The sequence below is a fragment of the Cupressus sempervirens genome, chromosome 8 (genome assembly GCF_028749045.1).
Source record: "Cupressus sempervirens isolate cs-2001-9-10 chromosome 8, ASM2874904v1, whole genome shotgun sequence".
In the NCBI taxonomy this organism is placed as follows: domain Eukaryota; kingdom Viridiplantae; phylum Streptophyta; class Pinopsida; order Cupressales; family Cupressaceae; genus Cupressus; species Cupressus sempervirens.
In genome coordinates this window covers 483,213,253-483,239,900 of record NC_143125.1, presented here as the reverse complement: position 1 = coordinate 483,239,900, position 26,648 = coordinate 483,213,253, and the positions used below count along the sequence as shown (strand labels likewise).

At 38.2% G+C, this 26,648-nt stretch overlaps 1 protein-coding gene across 1 annotated transcript in view; it reads right to left on the bottom strand.

Moving 5' to 3' along the window:
- The window catches only part of LOC149543313 (Phosphoribosyltransferase family protein), a 47,220-nt gene extending 20,874 nt beyond the window's left edge, over positions 1 to 26,346 (bottom strand). Inside the window, exons 1-2 of the mRNA XM_089798146.1 lie at positions 26,117 to 26,346; positions 10,616 to 10,931 (exon numbers count right to left, since the gene is read on the bottom strand). Of these exons, the coding sequence (XP_089654272.1) occupies positions 10,616 to 10,931; positions 26,117 to 26,259 (459 nt within the window). The 5' untranslated portion in view covers positions 26,260 to 26,346. The remainder of the gene's footprint in view (positions 1 to 10,615; positions 10,932 to 26,116) is intronic.
- Positions 26,347 to 26,648: the final 302 nt, after the last annotated feature.

Here is a 26,648-nt window from a genome sequence, read left to right as displayed (position 1 = left end):
TTAATTAATTAATTTGGAGGATGATATGTTAAAAAAGATGAAATAATGTGTTGAAGAGGTATGTTTTTTTTAATTTTGAAAAGACACACCCATATAGCAATAAGGAATAAAAGAGCAAAAATCATTTGAAGAAACAGGAAGATATATTTAAAAAGCAATAAGCAATTAGAAGAAGACTATTTGTAAGGAGGAATAAGGAGCTTAAAGCATGGCTTTGTAATATGGATTCAAATCTTTTATTTTAATATAAAATAAAAGATTCTATTTTGTTTATTTAAAAGGCATGGAGATTTAAACTGCAGTTAATTCGTCTTTTATAATCATCTTTAAATTCCATTAATAATTTAAATATCAGATAAGTGGACAGGGTCATTTATGGCATTTTAAACTCGCTCATCATAGATATAGTGAAATATTGAATTGTTTCCATATCTATGTCCAATTTGTCTCCCTACCTTGGGAGTTAAAGTGCAATCTCGACTAGTTTAAAATTGCGTATAAATACTTGATTGGTCGCGTCTTGATGATTAAATTGTCTGTAGTTTAAGTGAGCAGAACTTTATAAAGTTGTATGTGAAAATCTTCTTTGTAGTTGACTATGTTGCTCGAATAAGCAAAGACATTGGTTCTTTGAATCATTGAAGTATTATTGGATTTATATTTTAAGTCAGAAATCTATATCTTCCTTCTTACAAGCATCAAATCCATTATTGACAAATATTATAAATAAAATTCATTCAATTCAAACATTCAGCATTCAACCATTTAAGCACTCAGCATTCAAATTCATTTTGATCGAGTTTGAAGACCTTGCCAACTAGAGAACTCACAAATTTTTAATTCGCTATAGAAAAGCTTTGGATCAAGTAATCGGATTTGGAGTGAAGGTTTACCCTCCTAGGTGTAGTAAAGCCTGAAGAGCGGGGGAATCGAGGTGATTCTCGTTCGTTGGCCAAAACTGGTTGTGGAATCCTGTTGGAGAATTGGCAAGCTCTTGGATTTCCAATCTGCAGTTTTGGGGACCAACACGTCCTATGTTGGTTTCTGAGCTGATTGAAAATGATGCCTAAAAGTAATGCTACACTACCAACCAACCTAGAGTCATGAAACAAAAACATGGATCAAGCCTCCTCTTTGACACTAGCCCAAAAAATGGACTTTGCTGCTTCGCTGCTTGGAATGCGAATGAAGTCTCCATCTTCAAACCCTTGAGCCAGACAACTTCACCTGCAATGATAATAATGAAAATCAATAGGGGAATTTGTTAACTCTTTTGGCATATCCCTGCCATAAATTCTCTGTCCTCCTAATGCATTCACTGTCATTTCAGCCTTCCCGCCAAATTTAATTCCCTACAACTGTACAGTACCACCAACCTGCCTACCACCTTCCTAAATTCCTTTCCTTTTAACTTCTTAACAGTAATATCACTTTCTTATAGTTTCAAATTTTTTAAGTCCTCAATTCGAATTTCCCCTTTAGTTGCAAAGGATAGGGCTCAATTTGATAAGGCGTATGCTCCCTTATTACCTCATCTTTTCACATGTGAAATTCTTAAGTTATTCATAAGGGCTAATTCACCACCAATAAGATCTACAAAATTCTACGAATGCCACACTTGCAATGTACCTCTGACGAGTGCATAAATAATAATTTGTGAGTCCCGTTCAAAATGTAGTTTCAGTACCCCGATTTTACTTCTGCCACATTGTTGGATCGATCTTCAAGTCTCTTAGCACCTAAGGCTGTGGTGCAGCCATTCCAGACCCAAATGATAAATCTTGCCCCTAATGTACCAGGATTACTGTTTAAAGCCCCATCAAAGTTCACTTTCCACCACTTGTCCTTTGGTTTAGTCTACACAATTGTATCTGGCACCATAGGCATTCGCTTAACCCAACCAGCCCATTCACAGGCTACGTCAAAACACTATTGATAAATTGATATATGATGTTTTTAATAATTAGATTTTAAATTTTTTCTTCACTTTTCTACTTCTTTAATTAAGTGTTTTTTTGGTCGGGGCATTTAAAAATCCAGGTTCAAAAAGGGCACAAGGTGCCTAAATTGGGCATCCCATACGTTAGTCTTAGAAGACCTTGGGAATATGAACGAAACCCGCAATGTACCCTAGCAAAGAAGGGAAAACCAGAAAATAGCAGATCATTTTAATATGAAAACTAACCTAGGACTAGTACACAAACTTGGGATGTACCTGGGAAACACATGGATAATGAGTGAAAATTAACCTATTTTAATATTAGAACTGACCAAGGACCAGTACCCAGTTTATATTGGTTCCCAGTACAAGGCACTAAAGAGGAAAACCCAATAACAAAGATAAAATGATGGAAAAGCTTTTATAGACAGCAAAGTTTTTTGTGATGTCCCCGACATCATTAAATAAATTAATATAATAATATTTTGTATATTGGCCTTGACAATTTATGTGTTTACTTCTCGGGCCCATTTTTAATTTTACTCTTCATGGCGTATTTGGCTATGTCGACACTTTTTGTAATCTTTCGGGAAGCTTCCCTGAAGCCCTTTATAAGGCCAATTTGTGGGTTGTTGTAGGAGGCGAATTTGGTATTTTCTTTGTGTCTATGAATTCCTGTTGGAGTTATGTTATAGTTTGCCATTTTGGAAGTGAGAGGCCTTCCCTAATTGGCTTATGCAATTTCGGTGCATTCCACCCCTTGCCCTATTTTGCTTGTATTGTTAAGTTTTGGATCTGGCAATTTTGGAACAACTTATTTGTTTGATCTTTTGATATCTATACTTTGGTGTCCATTATGTGCATGTGTCTTTATCTCTATCAATTATTACAGTGACATCTAAAGAACCATCAAGGTGTAATAATTATTTTGTAGCATTGAATCTCTTATTTTATTTTATTTGTGTCTCTACACACACTCTGGAGGAACCAAATTCTCTTTGGAAACCAAACGGCCTAACATTTGGCAGTCACCAAGGGGAACAAAAAGACATCGTATGGCCTCCTGTCACCACCGTACACCAACCTGTGGACGACATACTCAACTCACTCATTGCACATTGTACACATACATTGGACCTCACACAGCATACAACTCACCCTCCTCAAGTCCACCATACGAACTGGGCCTTCTTTGTACATTTCCCCCAACTCCTCTTTGTTGTAATCCCCCACTTTCCAATGTAAGAAAGAGCCAAGTCCACTATACAAGCAATTCTAATGAACAACTTACCCATTCAACTCAGCGTATGTCAATCACATCAGCATCCATTTACTTATGTGGAACATTACAGTGGTATTAGAGCTGGTGATCTTACCAGCCTGTTGGGTAACGTGGGATGGGGGCAAGATCCCAATCAGTAAATAGGATGGGAGAAACAAGCATTGAAATGATGGCATTTCTATGGGAGCTAACAAGAGGGCAGCAACAACTAGGCGAGAAGGGACATGAACAAATTGGCGAAACCCTTCAACTCTTTGTGCTAGGAAGGACAAATGGGGGTAACAATGGGCATGGGATTTTGTCAATGAGAGGCCTCACACACAACCAATGATGTCAATGTTTCCCCAAAGGTCAGAAAAATGTGGGGAACAAGAACTTACCTTCCTCGAGATGCAAGATCAGTTTCGACAAGACAAGTTCGAAGCCAAATTTGGAGCAAAATTATCCTTCAAGGATTATGTGGATTTGCGGATGAGATGTTCTAGGAGACAGAGCAATTACAAGGTTAAAATTAAATGGAAGATGGTAAGAATTAAGATAAACCTATCATCCTTTGATGGGTATGGGTATACATCAGCATGAGCATGGGTTCGGAAGGTAGATACCTACTTCCAGCTCAATCCAATGGCTGAAGAAGAGACAATCTAGTTTGCAGCACTTCACCTAGAAGGAATCGTCTAGCACCGTGGGATGTTCACCCTTGGTCACAATCAAGCCACTTCATATGCCAACTTCACGGGGAGACTTACAGACCACTTTGACGAAAAGAATCCAGAGCTCAACTTCAAGGAGATGACACAACTAAAACAAACCGGATTGGTGGACAACATCCCAGAATTCGAGAGATTGACAATGTTGGTTACAGACATTTCAAAGAGGACATTGGTTATGTTGTTTATGGATGGATTAATCGAACCCCTAAAAGGTTGGGTCAAGGGTTTTAACCCTAGCACACTAACGACGACAAATAAGAAGGCACGTGACATGGCAGTATCTTCTTTCTCTTCTTCTTCCAAGAGTTATTCACACACTAAGCTGCCTGTCGGTCCAAAGGAGAAAGACAACAAACCCCCTCCAAAGAAGAAGTCATTGGATGAAGCCACCAAGCAGGAGCTTAGGAGGAGGAAGCTCTATTTTAACTGTAAGGAGTCGTGGGAACCAAGGCACCGATGCTTAGGCAAGGGAAAAACCCATTACATTGAGGTGATGTCTAACAGCAAGGAGCATGAGGAATTGGTACCCAAAGGAGATAGTCAACAAGCTTCCAAGAAGCTTAACATAAATCCTTCACAGAGGATTGTCCCATTGGCAGGAGGAGGAGGACCATCGCTCTTCCTAGCACTCTCAGGTGTACTATTTTTCAAGCACGAGGTACTCTCCAGGAGCAACGGGTTATATTCATGCCCGAGAGTGAGGCCACACTTAATTTCATTAACTCATCACTCATGTAATGAAGAGGTTTGCCTATGGAAGCACATGCAAGATTCCAAGTCAAGCTGGCGGGAGGAACCCTCTTATCATGTACCCATCTAGTCCCACAACTAAGCATTACCATGGGCAACCATACGGCAACAAACGACTTCTTTGTAGTAGATCTAGACAACATGGAGCTCATATTGAAAGTCCAACAGATGGAAACTATTAATGAGTCATTAAGTACACACAGAGCTTCAAACAAATAGAATTTTCATTTGAAGTTGATGGCAGAATGGTAGTTTTGCAAGGAATGTCAAATGATGGCCCGAAGGAGATCTCGGTACAACGATGGAAGATATTTTCCGAGCCCCTTTGCATCATCAATAGTGTTGGTTAAGGAGGATGGAACCCTCCGGATTTGTGTGGACTATTGTGCGTTAAACAAGAAAACCATCAAAATAAGGTACCCCATCCCCAAGATTGAGGAATTGTTGGATGAGTTACACAATGCAGTCTAACTTTCCAAAATAGATCTTCGCTCTGGCTGCCATCTGATTCGCATGATGGAGCAAGATGTTGAGAAGACCACCTTCCATTGTCATTACAGGTACTATGAGTTATTGGTCATGCCATTTCGATTGACCAATGCTTCAGCCACATTCCAATCCTGCATGAACCAAATCTTCAACAAGCAGTTGCTAAAGTTCTTGTTGGTGCTTTTTGATGACATACTTATTTACAGTAAGACATGGGAGGAAAATTTGAGGCATTTGGATGAAGTGCTCGCGATCATGGAGTCACAATCATTGTTTCCCAAAAGATCCAAATGTGAATTTGTAAATGATGGAGATATTTTATCTAAGACACATCATCAACACTCAAGGGGTTTAGGCACACTAGTAAATTCAAGCCATCTTAGATTAGCTGCATCCCAAGACTCTCTTAAATTTATGTCGATTCCCTAGATTGTGCAGTTATTACAGAAGATTTGTGAAGGGATTTTCACAACTTAGCGCACCATTGACAAACCTAACAAAGAGGGGATCTTTCCATTGGGATGAGCAGGCACAACACACCTCCAACAAGCTGAAGGAAGTTATGAGATCATGTCTAGTTTTGGCACTACCTGACTTAAATGGACCCTTCATCTTGGAGTGTGATGCCTTGAGACAAGGCATCAGGCCAATGTTGATATAGGACTGTCACCATATTGCATTTGAGAGTTGGAAGCTCTTTGGAGTAGAGCAATTGTGCTCCATCTACGATAAAGAGATGTTCATCATCATGCACGCACTAATAAAGTTTCAATAGTATCTCGTCAAAGCAAAGTTTGTCATGTGGATGGATCACAACAACTTGAGATATTTCTTAGAGCACAGAGATTTGAATGAACGACAACAGAAGTGGGTGAGCAAGATCCAAGCATTTGACTTTGACATTGAGTATGTAAAGGGAAAAAATAATGTAGTGGTTGACACTCTATCAAGAAGGCCTGCAATATACTCTGTCTCAGATTTCAGCATATTGGAAGGAACACCTGTTGGTTGAATACTCCAAGAACACATTCACTTGTCAATTGATGGATGGTCAAGTGCTGGACAACAAGTATAAGGTGGTAGACAACATCATCTACTACAAGGGCAGGATCTATTTAGTTGTCCAGTCCAAGATGGAGGGAATTTTGAAGGAGATGCGCGACTCACCTTTGGCCTAGCATGTTGGATGCCTAAAGACCTACCGGCAAATCCGAGAACAATTTTCAGGAAAAGGTCTCAAGAATGATGTCCTACAATATGTATGGGAATGTTACACTTGCCAAAAAAACAAATTTGAGCGCACTTTATTGGCAGGGCTGCTTCAACCATTACCAGTCCCTAACCAGAAGTGAGATTACATCTTGATAGATTTCGCCACCGGGCTACCCAAAGTGCAAGGGAAGGATTGCATTTTTGTCGTGGTTGATCATCTAACCAAGTATGCCCATTTCTCCGCCATCTCAACTGGATACCAGGCATCTCAAGTGGCGGGATTAATTTTTCATGAGGTTTTCCGCTTATACGGTCTTCCACAAAACATAGTAAATAACAGAGATAGTCGTTTTCTTAGTAATTTTTGGATGGAGTTATTTCGGTTGGCAAGGACAAAGTTGTCGCCAAACACAAGTTACCACCCACAAATGGATGGACAAACAAAGATTGTGAACAAATGGTTGGAGGGATATTTGAGGAACTATGTTTCAGCACAACAAAAGGCATGGGTTCGTTGGCTATATTTGGGTGAGCATTGTTAAAATACCACCTATCAAATTCCTTTAGTGATTTGGATCTCCTTATGGACGATGGATGTGAGCGCAATTTGCTTTGGGACCCAACTATTGACAAAGTTAGCAGTACAGCTTGGTTGGGTTCCACTAATGGGCTTCACCAATCCTGGCATGGTGAAGTCGAGGCCAGAGTCATGGGACATGAGTCTGATGATCTTATTGGATAAGTTTTGATTTTGATGGATTCCTCGTGTGTAGAATTTGGATAGTTGGTGTGATGTATGTCCTTACACAAGTGAGAGAGGCGAGACGGGATGGCTTTCTGAGTCGCTCTGTTTTGAGATGTTCACTCTTATGACAACTATTGGATTACTCCACAATTGTCGACATAGTGGTATGGTTTATGAGGTAGTCTAACAAATATTATCCGCTTTGCGGGCACAAGCATTACATGAGTGAATGGGTGATATCGAAGACATCACACAGGTCTTCACTTGGGATCAAGGTGCAACTTTTACAGGGACGGTTACAGATCAGTAAGGAGTGATTTGTTGCATTCCATTCTTGATGAAAATTGGTATATTGTTGAGCTTCGGCCACCTCGTGATATTAGAGGTGTGTGCAGTTACAACTAGAATGAGGTACTCAATTGGGTAACAAGCACTTCCCTTCACGATAGCAGCGCATGGCAGGCTATCTGGATTGAGTATACACATGAGATGTTTTGAATGTCAAGTATCTAGCAGATTGGTGTTTGGGTTCATGTTGAGTTGTTTTACGACTCTGGAGTTAGAGGTGAACAGTTGGACGGAGCATCATCTTTGAGGCAGATCTGGGATCCGAGCATTTTGATCTAGCCTACAAATGTGAATTGCATGGGGCAAGTAATCGTTGGGAAGGGAGGACAGTCATGTCCCCTTTTCTAGCCAGTGAGTTTTGTTACGCCATTAGCCCGTTTTGCCTCGGTCCCACATATCCCCTTTTCTAGCCAGTGAATTTTGTTACACCATTAGCCCATTTTGCCTTGGTCCCACATGTCCCCTTTTCTAGCCAGTGAGTTTTGTTACGCCATTAGCCCATTTTTCCTTGGTCCCATGGGCAAACCAAGTTTTCTATATGATTAGAGAAAATTTTGGCATAGGTGTTTTCAGTTGCAGGCTAATCGAGGTTGCTTCAATAGGGTTTCTAGAAACTTACTATTTTTAGTAAGTCAGCAGGCTCAAAATTCTGAGCATTGCAAGGCTAAACTAGAAGCATTTTGTTGAGACCTTTTCGGCGAGCTATCACACATGGATATCCAAGTTCGTCTGCTTAGAGATTTTAATGCTTGAGGATTTAACTAATTTATTATAAAGTGACTTTATAATTTAAGTTCATATTAATAATGTCACTTTATTATCTATGGGCACTTTATTTCTTTAAAGTGGGGAAAAAAATATTATTTTAAAAAGGAAATAAAGAAACAGAAATGGGAATGTGATGAGTCACATGTTTGTTCTTAAAAGGGACGATGGAGCTCATTTCCAACATACTTGGTTTTGTGATTTAAATTTTCACTTTCTTCCTTGGAGAGTTATTTTTGAAAGCTTTCAGTTTCAGCAGGTGAGAGGATGGAAACCCTCACGCTTGAACGGTACACAGAAACCCACTGTCAATTGGAGACACCGCACAAGTGTTTCACATTGGATTACAGGTTCATCTTTTCTAATATCCAATCTTGTTGTAGTTTCCATATCTACGATTGGATTTCTTGGTTATTTTACTGAAGAACTTCAATGAAATGTTAATTCTAAAAATATATTTCTATTGGAGATTTAAGTGCAATAATATTTTGGGACTTCTTTAATGTGGTTGTTTATGGGAATTTTTGCTGGTGTAATCTGAAATACATTGCAGTATATATTTGTTTAAAAAAATTTGCGCTTCTATTAATGGTTTTGAGAAAATGTCCAATTAGGGATATTACATCGGGCCCATTTTTTATTTTATTCTCCATACTATGTTGGCCATGTCAGCGCTTTTTGTACTCCTTCGAGAAGCTTCCCCAAAGCCTTTTATAAGACTAACTTTAAGGTTGTTGTAGAAGGCAAATTTGGTATTTTCGTTATGTCTATGAAATCTTGTTGGAGTCATATTATAGTCTACCATTTTGGAAGTGAGAGATCTTCCCTATTTGGCTTATGCAGTTTTAGTGGGTTTCACCCCTCACCCTACTCTGCTTGTATTGTTGCGTTTTGGATCTGGTAATTTTGGAACAACTTATTGGTTTGATCTTTAGATCTCTATACTTTGGCATCTATTTTGTGCATGTGTCTTTATCTCTATCAATTATTACAGCGACATCTAAAGCACCATCAAGGCGTAATAATTAATCTATGGCATTGAATCTCTTATTTTATTTTATTTTGCATCTTTGCACAAGCTCTAGAGGAACCAACATCTCTTCGAAAACCATACGACCTAACATTTGGCAGCCACCAAGGGGAACACAAAGACATCGTACGGCCTCCTGTCACCACCATACGCCAACCTGTGGACAACACACTCACAACTCACTCGCTCCACATTGTACGCATACATTGGAACTCACACACCATATAGCTCACCCTCCCCTAGTCCACCATATGGACCGGGCCTTCACCATACATTTCCCCCACCTATTCTCTATCGTACTCCCCCACTTTCCACCATAAGAAAGAGCCAAGTCCACCATGCAGACAAATCCAGTGAACAACTCCCCCATTCACCTCAATGTATGTCAATCACATCAGCATCCATTTCCCTATGCGGAACATTACACTTTTTTAAGTTTTTAGATAGTGATATTCCAAGTTCTAAACTCAGTGCTTTTTACAAACACACACAAAAATGTATTGTACTGGAACTCTTTAAGGTTGAGATTTTTAATTTAGTTGGTAAACATATTGAAATTCAATGAAAATGCAAAGGCATTTTAGTGCAAATAAAAGAGACCTATTTTGGATCATGGACATTTCAACCATAAACATAAAGAAAACTATGTCAGAAATAAGTAGAAGCACAACAAACTAGAAGAATATAGGGTTAAAAAGTAAAATTCTCCAAGCTAATTTTTTTTCTCTTTAGAGAGCATTTCATTTTAATTTTTTATAGCTAGCTTAGTTTTAAAACAACAAAAACCAGTATGATAACTGAAATACTGTCCCAGATACACACTATTTTTAGTAATATATAATTTTCATAATGATCTGACTCAAAATAACTTTCATATTGTTTCACCCACAATTTAAAATAGAATATATTTAAGTAATTATTCCATTTCTATTATATTACCGTAGCTTCTTATGATGGTGGCAGAAACCAACAGGAAGCATGTACATGGCATAGTCATAAAAGCCCAAATGGAATGCTTTCTTGTGCCCATGCAGTTAGGTAAGGTGAGTAGATAATACAACACATACTGAAATGCCAATAATTGTAGAATGATCAACTCTTAAATTACCAACTTTCAATAGAAGTGTTATGTTCCTATGTTTTATAGCCATATATTTATTAAAAGACACAGAAAAGATGCTAAAACATGCAAGGTAAAAGTAGAAACTCGGGCAAACCCAAGATATTTTAAAACGAGTTGCATTAGAAAAACTCCTTAACAAGTGTTAATCAAAACAATAATTGAAACAAAGCCTACATGATAACGTGAACACATGTCAAAAAGAGAAAATCTGGCACCCACCTGTAATGCATGAATATCAAAGATGACCAAACTTGTGGGGCCACCCCTAGAAAGAGGTATGTTGGATAATATTCTTGCCAGTGTAAATGCAGTTGCTACATCCCCCTCTTCTTCCATACGCTCAAAAGAACCAGTAGGAAAGAATGGTAAAACAAGAGTAAAAGATGATATAAACATTCGTGGCAGTGCATATATAATGGAAAGCTGTTCAAAAATAACAGCAGGTGAGCTAAATGAAGCTAGAAATGCCACGTGATGGCCCCTAATGCCATGTGCATTTGGAATAAAAAGGTTAGGAAACCCATCTGCAAATTTCCTACACAAAATATATCAGAAACAGTAGTTAGAATATAGAATACACAGTTCCTGAAAAAAGGAACCTCGAAGTTAGGATTACAGCATCCATGCACATAATCTGCTCACTTGTTGCATTGGAAGAAAAGTAGTATTTTCAATTTAGAAAATAAAATGTCAGAGATGTAAACTTATCTGATTGTCACAAGTTACAACAGAGAAGATTTAGAGAATAAAAGTGAAGAATGTAACAAACTCAAATCTTGTTTTACAATGGAAAAAATCAAGGATGAATGGTGTGTAAGCACAGAGGTAAGGATTAAATTTTTAAAAGACTTTTCTTGCATTAGAAACAATTAATCTGTGTCTAAAGAAGGGCAATGGATAATATTATGGATATATATACACTTCCTTTTCTTGCATTAAAAACAGGTACTATATATTTAAAGGAGGGTGGAATTCTCCTGATATTTTATAAAGGAAGCAAGATTTTTCTTATATGTATTGTACATTATAAGTCTTTATTCATGAGGAAAACAGCACATCTACCAATCTTCTTATCGCCAGAAGAACTAGAAAGGACATATTATTGTCTTGTGTTATTCCTTAAATAATGTAAAACATTAGGATTAAAGTGTATTGTCCCCTTTCTAGCACAAGTTGTTGGAACTTGTTGTTAGCTTATTTTCCCTGGATCTTGTAGGCTAACCAAGACATGAAAGGGACTTGGAGGCCATTTGGCCAAGGCAATCTCAGTTGCAGTTCATTTTGAAGTGATTTGAGGCAGTTTTGGAGACACTATTTATAGTAAGTTATTATGGGAACATTTGGACATATGGTGACAGAGGTGTTGATGATAACTTGTTTGGTATCGATGGGTACATCTATTTATCATCAAAATATTTTATCATGTGTTAATAAAGTTAAATTTAATTATTTAACTTTATTAATGCATAGTCTATAGTTTGTGTGAAATATTAAATTAAATGTTCGGTGCAGGAGCACCTCACCATAAGAAGATTGTGTAGTAGGATTCAATTAGGAGTTTTGGGTCCATTGGACCATTTAATGTAATAAAAGAGCTCAAATTCTAAGACCAGTTGACACAAGGTGTGTTTATAAACCTTGTGGTCAAACTTAGTCAAAAGGGGTCAAAAGAGATGAATTTGATGTTTTACTGTGTCTTAGAAGTTTTTCGGTCCAAATGATCCAAATTAAAGTCTTAGGAGGTCTTGATGGATAAAGTTGTCAAAAGTTGCAAAAAAGTTGTCAAATTGCAAAAAGTGCAAACAACTCCTCCAATGGCCATGTAAGTTTGAAAAGTGGTAATGCACGTTCAAGGGAGTCCATTTAAATGAATTTTGTGAAGACACACAAGCATGTGTAAGTGTGGTGGCAAATTAAAATAAGAAAAACTCTATTTTCCTGCAAATTTGGTTGTCATTTCGTACTGTACGATCTACTGATGATTGGTAAGGGACGGATTCTTTCTTGGTTTGATAGTAGATTGTGGTGTGCCTCTATTGCATTTGATTTGAATTGATTTGGTGAAGTATAGCAAGAGATATCCATAATTTTGTGAAAGTTGTCTAAAAACCCTCATTTAACAAGGGTATGGCAAACATGAGGCCCTAACTTGCATTTCCACCATTGGAATTTCATGGCCTTTGGACGAATGCAAGTAGGGATGGTGTATATTAAGACTCAAGGAGGATAGGGTGATTGGAGTTATTTTCCTATTTTTGCTAGCAAGCCCTAGGCCAAGCAAGACACGTGCGCTAGGTCACTATTGATGCAAACTTGTGCACAGTCAAACTTAGGGGGTGAATACGTCCAATTTTATGGTGGATTGGGTGTTGTTAGGGCTATCAAACTTTGTTCCTTGAATTGGTTTAGTCTTATGATTTGACTGGTGAAGATTTCCTTTGTAACCCAGACCTAATTAGGCCTATTAGGTCTTGGAACTCTACAAGTGTTTGGGGGTACATAATTGGAGTTGGGATCTGAAACTCAAGGATTTCGTGCATTTCCCAAAAGGGTACTCAAAAGTGTGATTCGTTTTGAAGATCCTTTGAAAGTTATCAAAATTAAGTTTGAAAAACCTTTGTCACAAGCCTAATAGATAAGTCTGGTCCACTAGGCCTAAATATGCAATATTGCTCTTGGACTTGAAGGAAATTTGTGGGAAGATTGGAAGTGTCTTGAATTGACATTCTAAGATTCACTGAACCCTACTTCACTTCCTAGGGTCAAGGGTTGGTGTTTGTGCACAAGTAAATGTCAAGAGTAAAAGGATTGGAATGTTGTGGGTTTGGTGATTGGATCCACTAGTCAAGTGTGATTAGTGTGGTGTTTCCTCATTCTTAAAGGAATTGAAGAAACTTAAGGAGAGATAAGAAAATGCATTGATGTCGTCTAGGCAAAACCAAGAAGTTTTGGTTGTTGGTAATTGTGGTTAGTAATTGGTTCTCCATCAATTGCGTACGTCAAAGCCCATTAAAGCTTCCATTGCAAACCACTTTGCATCATAGTGGTATCAAAGCAGTAGTGATCATTGGGAAAAGAATTGTAGCAAGACATGTTAGCAGAGGAAGGTGAAGGAGGTTAGGATAATGCCTCCAAAGGGGATGAATGTAGAGATTGCTAAGGGACTCCAAGAAGTGGAGGAAGAGAATAGGGCCTTGGAAGAGAAGTTCAAGAAGTTAGAAGAAAAAGGGAAGAGAAATGAAGTGTCCTCTGAAGAAGAAGGGGAAGAGGAAGAGAACCTTGCGTAGGAGAGAGTGTAAATGCCTACAGACCAAAGACATTTCATAGATGCCCTTAATAGAGTTGGGAAGAAGGATAGAAAAGCAAACATCCCTATTTTCATGGGTAAAATGAACCTTGAGGAAGTGATGGATTGGTTGGAGGCATTGAACCAATTTGAATGTGATGGCATCCTTGAGAATCAGAGGGTGAAGACTACTAAGTCTAAGATGAAGGAGTTTGCTCTTGGTGGAATTTTATATAAAACAAGAGGATGGATGAAGGGAAGAATCACATATCCTTATGGAGGAGAAAGATGCCAAAGATCAAGAAACAATTTGTGCCTAATGATTATGAGATACTTGTGCATAGGAAACTCCAAAATCTCAGACAAAAAGATTTGGATGTGAATACCTCTACTGAGGAGTTTCACAAATTTACCCTCAGAGAAAATCAACAAGAAAGTGAGAAGCAGAAAGTGACCAGGTATATAAATGGTCTAAAGTATAGCATACAAGATCAAGTGGCCCTCTTCTCACTCAATATAGTGCACAAGTGCTATCAAATGGCACTTAAAACAAAGGAGAGACAAAGGAGAAAAGGAGAACAACAAAGCAAAGGAAGAGGGAAGAATTTTAGAGGCAAGAGTAACTTTGGAGAAAGACGACAATCTCCAAAGCCACAAGGATAAAACAGTCAAGAGCATGAAAGAGAAACAAGCCAGAGGAGAAGTTTCAGATGAAGAAGACCTAATGGTAGGGGCAGATTTGGTGGAAGGGGCTCAGGTATCTTCACAGAAAGGTGCTTTAACTGCAACCAGGTCGGCCATCCAGCATATAGGTGTCCAGAAAAGCAAGGATCCAGTAACCAAGGAGAAGATAGAAGGGTTCAATTAGTCCATGAAGAAGATAGCCAAAGTGTGACTTCACCATCAAGGCTTGCAGATCCAAAACAAGGGGAATGCCTGATGCTAACAAGAACACTCTTGAAGATACCTACCACCAAGAAGCCACCCCAAAGAAAATCTCTCTTCAAGACCACCTGCAAGGTAAATGGGAAGGTATGTAAAGTGATAATAGACTGATAATTTGGTTTCAGTAGAGATGGTTAATAAATTCAAATTACAAAAGATACCCCATCCTTACCCCTACAAGGTGTCCTGGTTGAATAGGGGGCAACATACTGTGATAAATGAACAAGTGTGGGCAGAGTTTCAAATAGGGGAGTATAGGAATAAGATACTATGTGACATAGTTGATTTGGATGCCTATCATCTGCTATTAGGCAGACCATGGCAATATGATGTTGATGCTCATCATGCGGCAAAGAAGAATGTTTATAACATAACAAAGATTGGTGTAAACTATACTATGAACCCTCTCCCTTATGATGGTAAGGAGAAACACATTGTAACCAGTGTAATGTTAGTTGATGAAAAGGAGTTTATGGAGACTCTCAAGGAGAAGGATACCCCATGTTTTGCCCTTCTTATGAAGTCAAAAGACAAACCAGTTGTCAAACCCCAAGAGAGGAAGGTTATAGTCCTAAGGAAGTCCAAGATTTGTTAGACAAATATAAGGGTATTGTTGCAGGAAGTGTGCCAAAAGCTTTGCCCCCTATCAAAGGCATCAGTCACCACATAGACCTCATTCCATGAGCCACTCTACCTAATAAGGCAGCCTATAAGATGACACCAGACCAGGATGAAGAAATTGCAAGGCAAATTCAGGAATTAATAGAGAGAGGGTTCATAAGTAAAAGTCTAAGTCCATGTGCAATCCCTACAGTCTTAGCCCCTAAAAAGGAAGGTACATGGAGACTATGTACTGATTCAAGGGCTATTTACAAGATAACAATCAGATATAGATTCACTATGCGCAGAATAGAAGAATTATCGGATTGCCTAGGAGGTGCAACGTACTTTTCAAAGATTGATCTTAAGAGTGGCTACCACCAAATCAGAATAAGAGAGGGAGATGAGTGGAAAACAGCCTTAAAGACCAATGAGGGTCTCTATGAATGGTTGGTCATGCCATTTGGCCTGTCTAATGCACCTGGCACTTTTATGCACCTCATGAATGAGGTCCTCAAACCCTTCATTAATCAGTTTGTGGTGGTCTGTCTAGATGACATATTGGTATTTAGCAAGGCTAAGGAAGAACACCTAAGGCACTTGGACCTGGTTTTGCAGAGGCTACATGAAGAAAAGCTAATGATAAACATGGATAAAAGACTTTTCTTGCAGGAAGAACTAACATTTCTTGGCTTTGTGATCACAAGGGGCAGTTTGAAGATGGGTTCATCCAAAGTAGAAGCCATTATCAATTGGCCAACACATAGAAGTGCAAATGAGATAAAAAGTTGTCATGGCCTTGCAAGTTTTTATAGGAAGTTTGTTAAGGATTTCAGTGGGGTATGTGCACTTATAATTAATACAATAAAAGGGGGGAGCAAATGTAAATTCAGTTGGACAGAGGATGCTAATAAATCATTTGAATACTTGAAGGAAAGGGTATCACAACAACCCATACTAGTTCTGCCTGATTTTAATAAAGTTTTCAGAATAAAATGTGATGCTAGTGAACTAGCCATAGGAGCAGTATTAAGCGAAGAAGGCAAACCAGCAGCCTTCTTTAGTAAAAAGCTTAATGAAGCAAAACAGAAGTATTCTTCTTATGACTTTGAGTTATATGCAATGGTACAGGCTCTAAGAAAATGGAGACATTATTTATTGCCCAAGGAGTTTATTGTGTACACTGACAACCATGCTTTGAGATTTCTAAACAGGCAGGACAAGTTAAGCCACAGACATGTCAAATGGGTGGAGTATTTGCACGCTTTCACCTTCACCATCAAGCACAAAGTAGCAGACGCACTTAGTAGGAGGGTCCTAACAGTGCAAAAAATCCAATTGGAAAGCGTGGGAGTCAAGCCACTCAAAAACATGGACCAAGATGATGAAGACTTCAAGGAAGCTTATGAGGTAAGCACCAAATTTGAGAATGGTTATCATACTGATTTTTCTGAATATCTGGTACAAGAAGGTTTGCTTTTCAAGGGCAGTCAACTATGTATACCAAAATGTTCAGTGCAGGAAAATATCATTAAAGAAAAGCACTGTGCTAGCCTAGCAAGTCATTTTGGGATTGGCAAAACATTTATATTAGTTAGGAGGTTTTATTTTTGGCCTAAGTAGCAAGCAGATGTAAGGAAGTTTGTTGAAACTTGTATGAAATGTCAAAAGGCCAAGGGATCTAGTTTCAATGCAGGGCTTTACACTCCTCTACCCATACCAAGCAGACCATGGGACTGCATAAGTATGGACTTTGTCCGAGGACTTCCAAAAACAAAAGCAGGGTATGATAGTATATATGTTGTCGTGGACAGGTTTAGTGAAATGGCCCATTTTGTGCCATGTAAAACAACTCATGATGCTCCCAATATAGCAGGGCTATTCTTCAAAGAGCTAATTGGACTCCTAACCAGTCTTTCTCTTCAGCCTATCGTACCCAATCTGATGGCCAAACAGAGGTGATAAACTGGTCATTAGGTAACTTGTTGAGATGTCTCACAAAAGAGCATGGAGAAGCATGGGATGCAATCTTGCCACAAGCAGAGTTCTCATACAATGACTCTGTAAATAGGAGCACTGGAAGAAGTCTCTTTCAAATTGTGTATGGCACCCATCCTAGAGGTATTCTAGGACTCAAAGACATACAAGACATGGAGAAAATAAGTGTCCAAGCAGAGGATTTTGCAGAGCCAATGAGGGGCATTCACCAACAGGTAAGGAAGCAGTTAGAGCTCACTGTGAACAGATATAAGAAGGCAACAGATAAGAAGAGGGATCTCCAATTTCAGGTAGGAGATATGGTAATGGTATATCTGAAAAAGGAAAGAATTCCCAAGGAGAAACACACAAAATTGATGATGAAGAAAATGGGGTAATGCAAGGTCTTGAAAAAGTGTGGGAACAATGCTTACCTTATTGAGTTACTCCATGATATTGGCATCTCACCCATCTTTAATGAATTTGACCTATATGCATACAAAGGTTCTTTGGATGATGATTGTGTTGCAGGTACCCAAGAGGACGCAACAGAGGAATGGACAGAAGACTTGCCTAAAAAGAAGCCTCTACAAATTGAATGTATCCTTGACACTAGAGAAGCAAAAAGTACTATGAACGATGCAGTGCAAGGCAGGAGAATCCCCAAAGAAGATGTCCCATCCCCCAGCAAATAACCACACAGTGGAAACAATACAACAATGCAAGATCTGATACCAATTACAACACTTTATTCATAATAAAACTGTTTGCATGCAATGTGCCTAGCTATAAGGCCTTCTAGGTTTTGGCCAAATACAATAGCAATTACAAAAACAATTATGCAAGATCCTTCAAGATCCAATCCAAACACTAGCTAGTCCAGATCCACGCTCTGGTAAAAACCTCCAAGGAAAATCTAAACTTGTGTTCGCAAGCCCAACAAGCAACCTCCTTGTTTCCCAAGCCTCAACTACTAGCTCTTCAAAGTTCGCTCCTCTGCTACATCCTCTTGTCCAAGCTAGATGATTATGACTAAAGACTCCACAAAACCCCCGACTTATACCCAACTAAGCCACACGTCGGCCTAGTATGTTAGAAATTAAAATAAACCCTAGCATTAAATGCACATTTAAGCCACAAGTCGGCTTACAACAGAAATTAAATACAACTAAATTAAATACCAAGGTCGGCTCACACTAGAAACCAAACACAAACAACTCGGGCAAAGATGGTGATAGAGCCTAGATTTTCACAAAATTTAGAGTCTCCATTTGTGAAGACATGTTGGAGATCAATATCCCATCTTCAGATCATAACAAGGATTACTCACCTCAAACAAGAGCTTGTTTACGGATTCCTATTTGAACACTATGCAGATGTGAAATTTGCATGCAGCATTGACATATACAGAGAATTAGTATGTTGAAAAAACATAAACAGGCATATAGGGATGACAGTATGCATTCTCATGGCAGACTTTATGAGATATTATGTGCCTCTTAATCTATTAAATCTGATCTATCACAAAGGATATCTTGAAGACTGATATCAATTATAGAAGACATGAATTCAGAGACCAGTGTATTTAGAGACTCGGCCATATTAGAAGAGCCTTCAGCAGCAAAAGACACAATTAAACAATGGTGATAGTTCTCTTGGCAGGTATCAGTCAGGATCAGTCTCATGAGAGCAGATGAAGTATGTATATAGTTCCGGAAATATATCAACTAAAATCTAATAAGCATCAGGTCTATGCAAAGTATTCAGATGCAAATACAGTTGTGGTGCTGCCTGATCTTCACCAGACCAAATCATTGAACTTCTGTATGAAGATGCCCTCTACAGAAATTAATTCCTTATCAGTACATAACCAATTATCTCTCTGAGGATATGTGTGAGTATGCAAGCTTTAGATGGCGTGGTGATATTTCAGACAACAGTGATTCAATCCGGAATAAATGTTACAAACTCCAGTTGGCAATATGATACCAATACACATCATTGATGAAAGGAACCAAGTGCCCGTGCATGACAAGTGGATTGAAATTCACAGATTTGAGCAAAGTTGTATTCAGACAAGAGAAAAACATTGGACGGCTCTGGAATTGCATATAGCACGGCCACTCAAGTATAAATAGTATCGGGAAGATATGCCAAGCATCATATTGGGACTCCTCGCAGTTGTCAACTGGATGCTATGTCATTGATATATGGAAATAACACATCTTGGAATATTCTAGAAATGTATCGATAGATTTTAATTCAAGCACAATTTAGGATCCATGTTGATAGTCATTTGTGCTCGTTGGTATGGTCTGAGGAAAGACAAAGCAGATAGCCATGCGTAGAAACAACATACGAGCAGTATCTTACGAATGGAAGAAATAAGCATATCTGTCTGAGACTAACCGTAATGGTATACTGATTAATTTCAGAAGCAAATATCTAATGGTAATTTATTATTTTGCAGGCCTAGAGACATGCACTGATGCAGAGGAAATGCACCCAGTTATTTGTGGATACCATGGAAGTAGAAACTTGAGCCACATAGACCGCTCGATACATACCTGAACAGGTAGATAGGAGGGCAGAGAGAATATGTTCAAGGAGGAATCAATATGGCATGAAGATCATTCCCGACTGTGCTTGTTGGTTCGAATTTAGCAATTCTTAAGTGTCGTCAAAGCCTAAGTATGGACACGGGAGGAGTGTCTTCACAAATGAATGACAAATCAGAAGGAAAGCGGCAGAAAGCCTCGAGTGAAAAACAAGCTAAGTTTGACACATACATGCCTCCAAAGGTCACCCTGTCCGTGTATTCCTGCACTCAAATGTCCAAAAGTATACACTTGGAAAGCTTGTCATCATTCGGAAGAAGCTACGGTGTACAGTGAAGCCTATGTAGATATAGAGCTTGAGCAATTTGGTTTTCTCTAACAAATATCAAATTTGAATTGGCCATCACATAGCAAGTGGAAAACATGAAAAACCAATCATCGTCAAATCATAATTATATTAAAATTATATGATCGGTTATTTGTTACAAAAGGGTGTGATGGTTAATAATTTCTCTTCATCCTTTATAAATATGAGATGAAAAATCAAAAGACAGATAATTGATATTCCTACAAATTTTTACATACCCAAGTTATATATATGCTCTATGATATTTTTTATTCTTTCATATTTTTTATTCTTTCATTGGTAAAGAAATGATTTTTTGAACTAAGCTCGTGAATTCGGATTATCGAGTAAATATATTTATGCGATTCTGCAGTCAAACTGCATTGGATGGATCATCCATAAGGAGTGTCTCCAGTGCAATTTTATTTCCGGCATGATCAGTAAGAAATATATATTTTATTTGCATGAAGCTTTAGAGTTAAGATATTATATATTTCGTCCTTAATAATTATTATTTTAATTTTATAAATATTTTATATGATAGATAAGTGGACAGGATCAATTATAGCATTTTAACATCGAACATCATAGACATTGAGAAATATTTAATTGTTTCCAAATCTATGTTTGGTTTGTCTGCGAACCACAGGATTTAAAATACATTCCAGACTGTTTTAAAATTGCGTCCATATATTTGATCTACCGCATCTTGATTACTAAATTGTTTATAATTGATGTGCATAGAATTTTATAAAGTTGTATGTTTTAAACTTATAATACTAACTCTATAGCCCTTCGACACTGGTCTTTATATTTTTCATAATTCGCAATCCATATGCTGGCAATTATTTCATATCTTTCCTTTGGAGAATTAATATATTCATTTGTTGCATTAATCTATACTTATTTGAAAACATTCATATATTCATTCTCAGTTCATAATTTGCAAGTTTAAAGTTTTCTGTAATCCTTGCCGTTTGGAAAACTTTCAATACATTTGCATATTGATCAATCTACTATAAGCGTCTTGGATCTAAGTGTTTTGTCCAAGATTACGTACACTCACCTTGGTTTTGCAGAGCCAGAAGTGCAGGGGATTTGGATAGCATCGATCAATCCCGTCAAGTTGGCCATAACCGGTTGGATATCCCAGCATCGAGTTGGCAAGACTCGTAGGATTCCAATCTGTGGATTGGGGAACCAACAGATTGAACCAAGACATGTCCAAGCATCAGAAATCCAATTCTAAGTATCAGCAACTATCAGGTTCACTCGGCACATGAAGGAACACTCGGTTAACACTGCAAACTTGGTTAACACTACAAACTCGGTTAACACTATTGATTAACATTGAACTCGGTTAACACGACAAGTTAATACTCAGTTAACACAACATGTTAATACTCGATTAACACTGCAACTCAGTTAACACGATAGGTTAATACTCAGTTAACACTACATCCAAACTACTCAATAATGACCGAGCCACACATCTTTCTTTGACCGAGTTCCCTACTTCCAAGGTCAAAAACTCCAACATGCAGGATTGTCAACTACCCTAGGATGCTCCTGCATCAACAAATATCTTGTTAAGTGGAAACATCTTACATAGGAAGATGCCACTTGGCTAACTGAGGGGAAGACATCGTCAAAGAAGGATTCATTGTTGCAGACTTGAAGACTCAAGGGACATGAGTCCTTTTTGACCTTGGGAGTATGGTGTGGGAACACCTCCACTATGAGAAGGTAGACATCATGCTTAGCATGTCTTGAGGCATAGTAGGAGTCAATTAGGAGTTTTGGGTCCATTCGGCCATTTATTGTAATAGAAGAGCCCAAATTGTAAGACTAGTTGACACAAGGCTTTATAAACGTTGTGGCCAAACTTAGTCAAAAGGGGTCAAGAGTGATAAGTTTGATGTTTTAAGGTATCTTAGGAATTTTTGGGTCCAAATGATCCAAATTGAAGTCTTAGGAGGTCTAAATGAATAAAGTAGTCAAAAGTTGCAAAAAGTTGTCAAAGTTGCAATATTGCAAAAAGTGCAAACATGTCGAACAACTCCTCCAATGACCATCTAAGTTTGAAAAGTGGTTATGGACGTTGGAGGGAGTCTGTTTAAATGAATTTTGTGAAGACACATGGGTGTGTGTAAGTTTGGTGGAAAATTGAACTAAGAAAAACTCTTTTTTCCTGCAAATTTGGTTGTCATTTCGTATTGTACAATCTACTAGTGATTGGTAAGGGATGGATTCTTTGTTGGTTTGATAGTAGATTGTGATGTGCCTCTGTTGTATTTGGTTTGAATTGATTTGGTGAAGTATAGCAAGGATATCCATAATTTTGTGAAAGTTGTCTAGAAACCCACATTTAACAAGGGTTTGGCAAACATAAGGCCCTAACTTGCATTTCCACCATTGGAATTTCATGGCCTTGGAAGGAATGCAAGCAGGGATGATGTACATTAAGACTCCAAGAGGACAGGGTGATTGGAGTTGTTTTACTATTTTGCTGCCAAGCCCTAGGCCAAGCAAGAATCATTTGCTTGGTCATTGTTGATAAAAACTTGTGCACAATTAGACTTACGGGGTGAATAGGTTCAAAGTTATGGTGGATTGGGTGTACTTAGGGATTTCTATCTCCGATACATGTATTGGTTTAGTCTTTTGATTCAACTGGTGAAGACTTCCTTTGTAACCCAGACCTAATTAGACCTATTAGGTCTCAAAACTCTGCAAGTATTTGGGAGAGTATAATTGGAGTTGGGATTTGAAACTCAGTGGTTTTGTGTATTTCCCAAAAGGGTGCTCAAAAGTGTGATTAGTTTTAAAGATCCTTTGGAAGTTATAAAAGTTAAGTTTGAAAAACCTTTGTCACCGAGCTACTACATAAGCCCGATCCACTGAGCCTAAATATACAATATTGCTCTTGGACACAAAGGAACTCTGTGGGAAGGTTGGAAGTGTCTTGGATTGACATTCTAAGATTGATTGAACCCAACTTCACTCCCTAGGGTCGAGGGTTGGTGTTTTGTGCACAAATCATGTCAAGAGTAGAAGGATTGGAATGTTGTGAGTATGGTGATTGGATCCACTAGTCAAGTGTGTTCAGTGTGGTGTTTCCTCATTCCTAGAGGAGTTGAAGAAACTTAAGGAGAGAGAAGAAGATGCATTGATGCAGTCTAGGCAAGACCAAGAAGTTTTGGTTGTTGGTAAATTTGGTTAAGTGTTGGTTCTCGACCAGTTGAGTAGGTCAAAGCCCATTAATGCTTCCATTGCAAACCACTCTGCATCAGTGGCCCCCTTTATTCTATAATACATTGGAAGCATAAATACAAGTTAGTGGGGACTTAAGTGAAGGAAAACCATTTTATATGGCATGGAAATATTCAAGAAAAAAGCAATAACAATAAAATAGGGACCGAAAGAGAAGCCGCAAGAAAGTAGGGGCAAAAAAGCAAAAAATCCTAAACTATACGAATGCCAAAAAAATAGCAATTTTGTTTATCCCACATTCTCGTGGTGAGTGAAAAAACTCTTTGAAAACACTATAAAAGAGACGGAAATGTCCTCTTTCAGCATGCTTGGATAATATATGAAAATTGGGGAAATTGTGGAGATTTTCTCTTGAGGGCTTGGAGGACAAAATACATCCATGCTGACATTCTTCTTGCTGTTGGAAGACACAGTCAAGAGGATTGGACTTCAAATTTGCAAAGTAAAAACTATTGTTATTCCTTCCAGTTGCTGAAATTGAAGTTGCCAAGTAAGGGTCAATTTTGGTAGTATGAGCTGAAGGATGTGATTGAAGAATCTAGAATCTATCTGCTGTTTGGTGGACATTGATCACATTATTTACATCAAGAACAAGCTTTTGTACATGTTAAAGACCAGTTAGAAATGTTGTACATGCTGAAGTGAGACATAACTTTAAATACAAGCCGTATATGTCCAAGAGAGTTCAAGCTTCATGGTTGAATTAGTTTAAGGAATTTGGAATGCTTAAATATTGAGGAGGTCATTTATCTACCTGCTGCTGGAGATTACTGTTTTCTCATTGTAGAGATCAGAACATTCATATACATCCTTCAGTTAAGGGCTGTGACCAGACCTGCTGCTGTGTGCGGGAGTTTGGAGGGGTGTTGTTTATGATATAAGGGCTTCGAACTACACGAAAGGGGAGCCCAAACTTCTGATTTCTTATTCTTCCTTCAGCTGCTCCAAGTTGGAGCTAAAGGAGTGCACATCTAGGGCTTGGAGATTGGCACTGTTACTGGCATAACTGAAGTTTGCTTGAGATGCACCATTTCCAGCATAGCAATTAAAGGGTATGACTGTAACCGATGTGTAATTATCATATTAGGGAGTTAATTTGAATTCAATAAATAAAATGTATATCAGCTTGTCTTGCAGGTGTTCAATGTGTAATTTTGTGATGAATATCTGAGATATATTTATGCTGCTATCGCTGAATTTATACTCAAAACTATTTGTGGATAAGATGTCTAATTTTATATCCTTAAGATTCAAAAAAATCAGTTTACAAATAAGGCAGACCTTTACATAAAGATACAAAGGTGTTCGTTTCCCAGTTCTAATTGTAGAAGAGAGGTGTAATCTTGATAAATATTCACATATAACAGAGGAACATGTGACAAAAGAGAAGAAATTTCAGGCCAAATTATGCATTCAGAAAGCATACTGATTTTCTTATTCATGACACAAACAACTATTCAATGAATTTCCTTGGTCAACTTTGACTCATTGCATTATTAACAGAGAAACTGAACTTGTAACTAATTGCGTTCCTTTAATACTATCAGTGGCCACTAGATAATTATCCCTTTCCCCACAGTTTAGTTTTCAAAATTTTAAATACATCCAACAATGTGACTTGAACTGATAATAAACGATTTATTGAAGTCTAGCCCTAGCCAACAACACATTTTAAACACAAGTTAAAATAAGATGGAATGAAATTACTAAAATCCACTAGTTAGTAGATAAGATCAAGATCAAAAAAAGAAAAAAGATCAATGATAATGGAGCAAAAATAATCAAGATAACACTATGCAAGAGCATCCTCCCAACAAGAATATAGAATGAAAGCGGCATAACCTCCAGCAACATATGCCTGAGAAGCAGCTAAAGTAGATTGTGCCCTCATCATCAGAATTGAGAAGTGTAAGTATAATACCCAGTTCCTACAAAAGACTGACCTTTGCCTAGCACAAAGCAGAAAAGGCAAACTTTCTTACTACGTGAAGAGAGATAAGACTATTGGACTCCTACCGGTTGCAAGGTGGGGGTGCTTCTTCTCGTGATTAGATGAAATTCCTGGGCCACTGGAATGGAGTGAACCACAAGGACTGGTGCACACCCTTTGCTGAAGAAGTCTTCCTTAGATTACCTTTGAACTCAAGCATCCTTATAAGTGTGGACTAGTTGGGGAGCTCTATGCCTCACCAACTCAAAATCAAAACCCTTGGTGGCACAGAGGAGGGAAAATGGCACAAAAACTCCGGCCTTTTTCACCAGCTGTATAAAGAGGGGGTCAATGTAGCGTCCCATGAACAAGTCGCTGTTATGGAATTTGGCTTCCCTCTGAAATATTCCAGATGGGCTTACCCTTAAAATAGGAAATCATTCTAAGAACCTATGATTACCAAAATTACCAGTCCCTTGCCTCCATATGAATAAGGATTTGATATTTTATGTGTTTCACAGGGACTACTCTCCTACTCCAAAGCTATTTGCTCATTTTGTATATTTAACTTCATGTATTATATAATGAAATAGTAAATTACTAATGTCAAAACTCAGGACCCTAGATGGAAATACAGAAGACATATGGGTGTTGCCAAAAAAACTCTAATGTAGGAATTGTGGCTGTGGGTGCTTCAAATTCCACATACCCAATTCGCTATACTCAGCCGGACAAGGAAAGATTCAGAGGTTCTGCAATTGATTGTAAATACCCAAAACAAATTATACACATATTTCAGACGTACCTCCAGTTAATAGTGTTGAGATGGATGGAACCGGATTGTGCAGCAATTTTACGGGCCAGCTCCTCGGTTTCATTACAGTAGAAAAGATAAACTTCCTTGCCGCCGTTCTTGACAACCATGGTTTCCTCCATTTCTTCAATCATTTTTTGGCCTGCCTCAGAATTCTCAATAAGTGGTATAACTTCAAACTGTTTTGGCTACCTGTCCGAATGTTGCCGGTAATAAAGAATGATGCATTAATAAAAAAATCATCCTATAAACCACTTTGTGTAAACAACAAAAACATATCTACGGTGTACAGTTGACCACTCCCTCCACTTTAGGTGGATAAAACGCTCGGCGGGAGAATTTACGCATGTGACACAGGCATCTCACTTCCTTGATTTGCTTTCTGTTGTTCATCAGATTGTCATTTGGAATTATAAGCATCCATCATTACATCAATGTTACAACGGGGATTTTTAACTATATAAATTATATTTATTTTAAATGGATGGATTCCTTCGTAATGTTGTAAATAATAGTTTAAATT